A 2114-nucleotide genomic window follows, 5' to 3' on the forward strand; every position below is an offset into this window, starting at 1 on the left:
ACATTATATGGTCATTGGTTAAGAGAAGTTATGTCTTACATTCATTTAGAGAAGATTAGATATACTGTTAGGGGATCTGTAAACAAATTCTTTGATATCTGGCAGCCATTTATATCGTACGTAGAAAAAATTTCAGCAGATAATTTTGTGTAAAGGTCAAATATTGTTTCATGTACACAAACATGTTCATTATATCACTGATTTATGAATACAAGATGGTTTTATGTTGTTGCAGTAGATCCGGTATAGGAGGGGAGGGATTTTGGGTGTGTGTGTTTTGTTTTGTGTTCTTGTTTGTTTTTTTTTCTGTAGTTTGTGTTTAAAAAAATAATAAAAAGACTTTGATCAAAAAAAAAAAAGATTAAAAACCACACCAGTCTTTTGAAAACTTCAATGTAAGATACCATTAACAGCTGATCAGATGGACTGAATATCAGCTCAGATTCATCAAGTGACTCACATCAGTTTTGGGAGGTGACAGACAGAATTGGATAAGGCCGATCTTGGCTTTTTCAACCCGAGTCACACCAGTGTTGGCCACCTTCTGGGTCAGCACCAACCCTTCCACCAGCTCACAGTCATCAATGGTCCCTCTGGGAACAAAACACTAATTTGTGAATATGACTTACAAAAATCTCAAAAAGAAAAAATTACAAAATGAAAAATAAATAAATAAAACAAGATCCTGAAAATGAAACTTACCCAAGTTTCTTGATGATTTTGATGTCCTGCAGGTCCACGCTGGTGGCCATAGCTGGGTCGATGACTCGCATGACAGCATCCACGCTCATGGGTGCCAGCAGGCTCGAGTACTGCGACACCACCTTGGAGCACAAGGATGTGGTGGCACTGTTGAGAAGTGTCTCGCGGTCACTCAGTTCCACTGGTCGGCTCATGTTGGTCAGAACCTCTACGCTTTTATCGACAGCCTTCTGGAAGGACTCCGAGATGATAGTGGGGTGGATACCTGTCAGAAAACGTAAAGTAAACAACATCACTGAAATACAGACAACAGACGAGACACCCCACAAACACTTATTCTCAATGTCTCCTGAAATTCTTTTTACCTTTCTGCAGCAGTTTGGAGCAGGCATCGAGCAGGGCTCCAGCAATCACAACTACAGAGGTGGTGCCATCTCCAGCCTCAATGTCCTGTGCTTTGGACAGTTCTACCAGCTAACACATACATTTAAATCTAGATTAGCTCTTGAAAGGCTTAAACAACACTTAATACGACAAAGTTTGACTTAAAAACAAATAATCAGTTTTTTGGTCACCCATTATAAAGACATTACCATTTTCGCTGCAGGGTGGAGCACCTGCATCTGCTTCAGTATAGTGGCTCCATCATTGGTAATAGTCACGTCACCTTTTTCATCTTGGATCTGAAACATACAATGGTCTCCAATTTGTTACACGTATTTCCAAGACTAAATCAGTAAGTTTGAAATYTGTTCACTCACCATCTTGTCCATTCCTTTGGGTCCAAGACTGGTTCTGATGGCATCTGCAACAGCTGCCAGACAAACCAGGGATGGTCAGAGTTAAAACGAAGATCAACTTCACCAAAATTAACCGCTAAAAAAACACACACAGCCTATGTTTTGTATGTTAATGTTTAAGAAATATTTTTAAATGATACAGGTTTGAAGGGCGAAACATCAAAAACTATGCATTGTGTCAAGCAAAACTATAGGACTGTCTCAAAAAGAGGTGGCACAAGATCTTACGGGACCTAAAACATCACAAGAATTCTTGTTGAGTATAAAACTCTCATGGACAATAAAACAGAACAAAAACATTTTATCAATTTGGTTAAATTATTACTGCAGGGTTTCCCGCAGCGCATTAACACAGAGCGACTGCTGACTGAGAACATTTGTATATATTACACTTTGTATGCAGAACAATATAGCCTACTTATTAAATGATATTTTATTGAGATATTTTTTGGACAACCAGATTTTGTCAAAACCCCACATGAGAGGTCACCACCACGGTTAAAAAAATCCTGGGAGAAACTCTGCTGAGTTAAAGTTCTTCTAGTTCTAATGAAAGGACATGATTTGAAGTTTTTACTGATAATATTTTATTCAAAACATGTTACAGAAGTC

At 38.4% G+C, this 2114-nt stretch overlaps 1 protein-coding gene across 1 annotated transcript in view; it reads right to left on the bottom strand.

Moving 5' to 3' along the window:
* Window positions 1-2114, bottom strand: part of cct4 (chaperonin containing TCP1, subunit 4 (delta)) — a 17525-nt gene that overhangs the window by 11056 nt on the left and 4355 nt on the right. The window contains exons 2-6 of the mRNA XM_014028786.1: window positions 1464-1516; window positions 1296-1385; window positions 1068-1176; window positions 703-967; window positions 461-593 (exon numbers count right to left, since the gene is read on the bottom strand). Coding sequence (XP_013884240.1) covers window positions 461-593; window positions 703-967; window positions 1068-1176; window positions 1296-1385; window positions 1464-1516 — 650 coding nt within the window. The remainder of the gene's footprint in view (window positions 1-460; window positions 594-702; window positions 968-1067; window positions 1177-1295; window positions 1386-1463; window positions 1517-2114) is intronic.

Source organism: Austrofundulus limnaeus, unplaced genomic scaffold (assembly GCF_001266775.1).
Source record: "Austrofundulus limnaeus strain Quisiro unplaced genomic scaffold, Austrofundulus_limnaeus-1.0 Scaffold806, whole genome shotgun sequence".
NCBI lineage: Eukaryota > Metazoa > Chordata > Actinopteri > Cyprinodontiformes > Rivulidae > Austrofundulus > Austrofundulus limnaeus.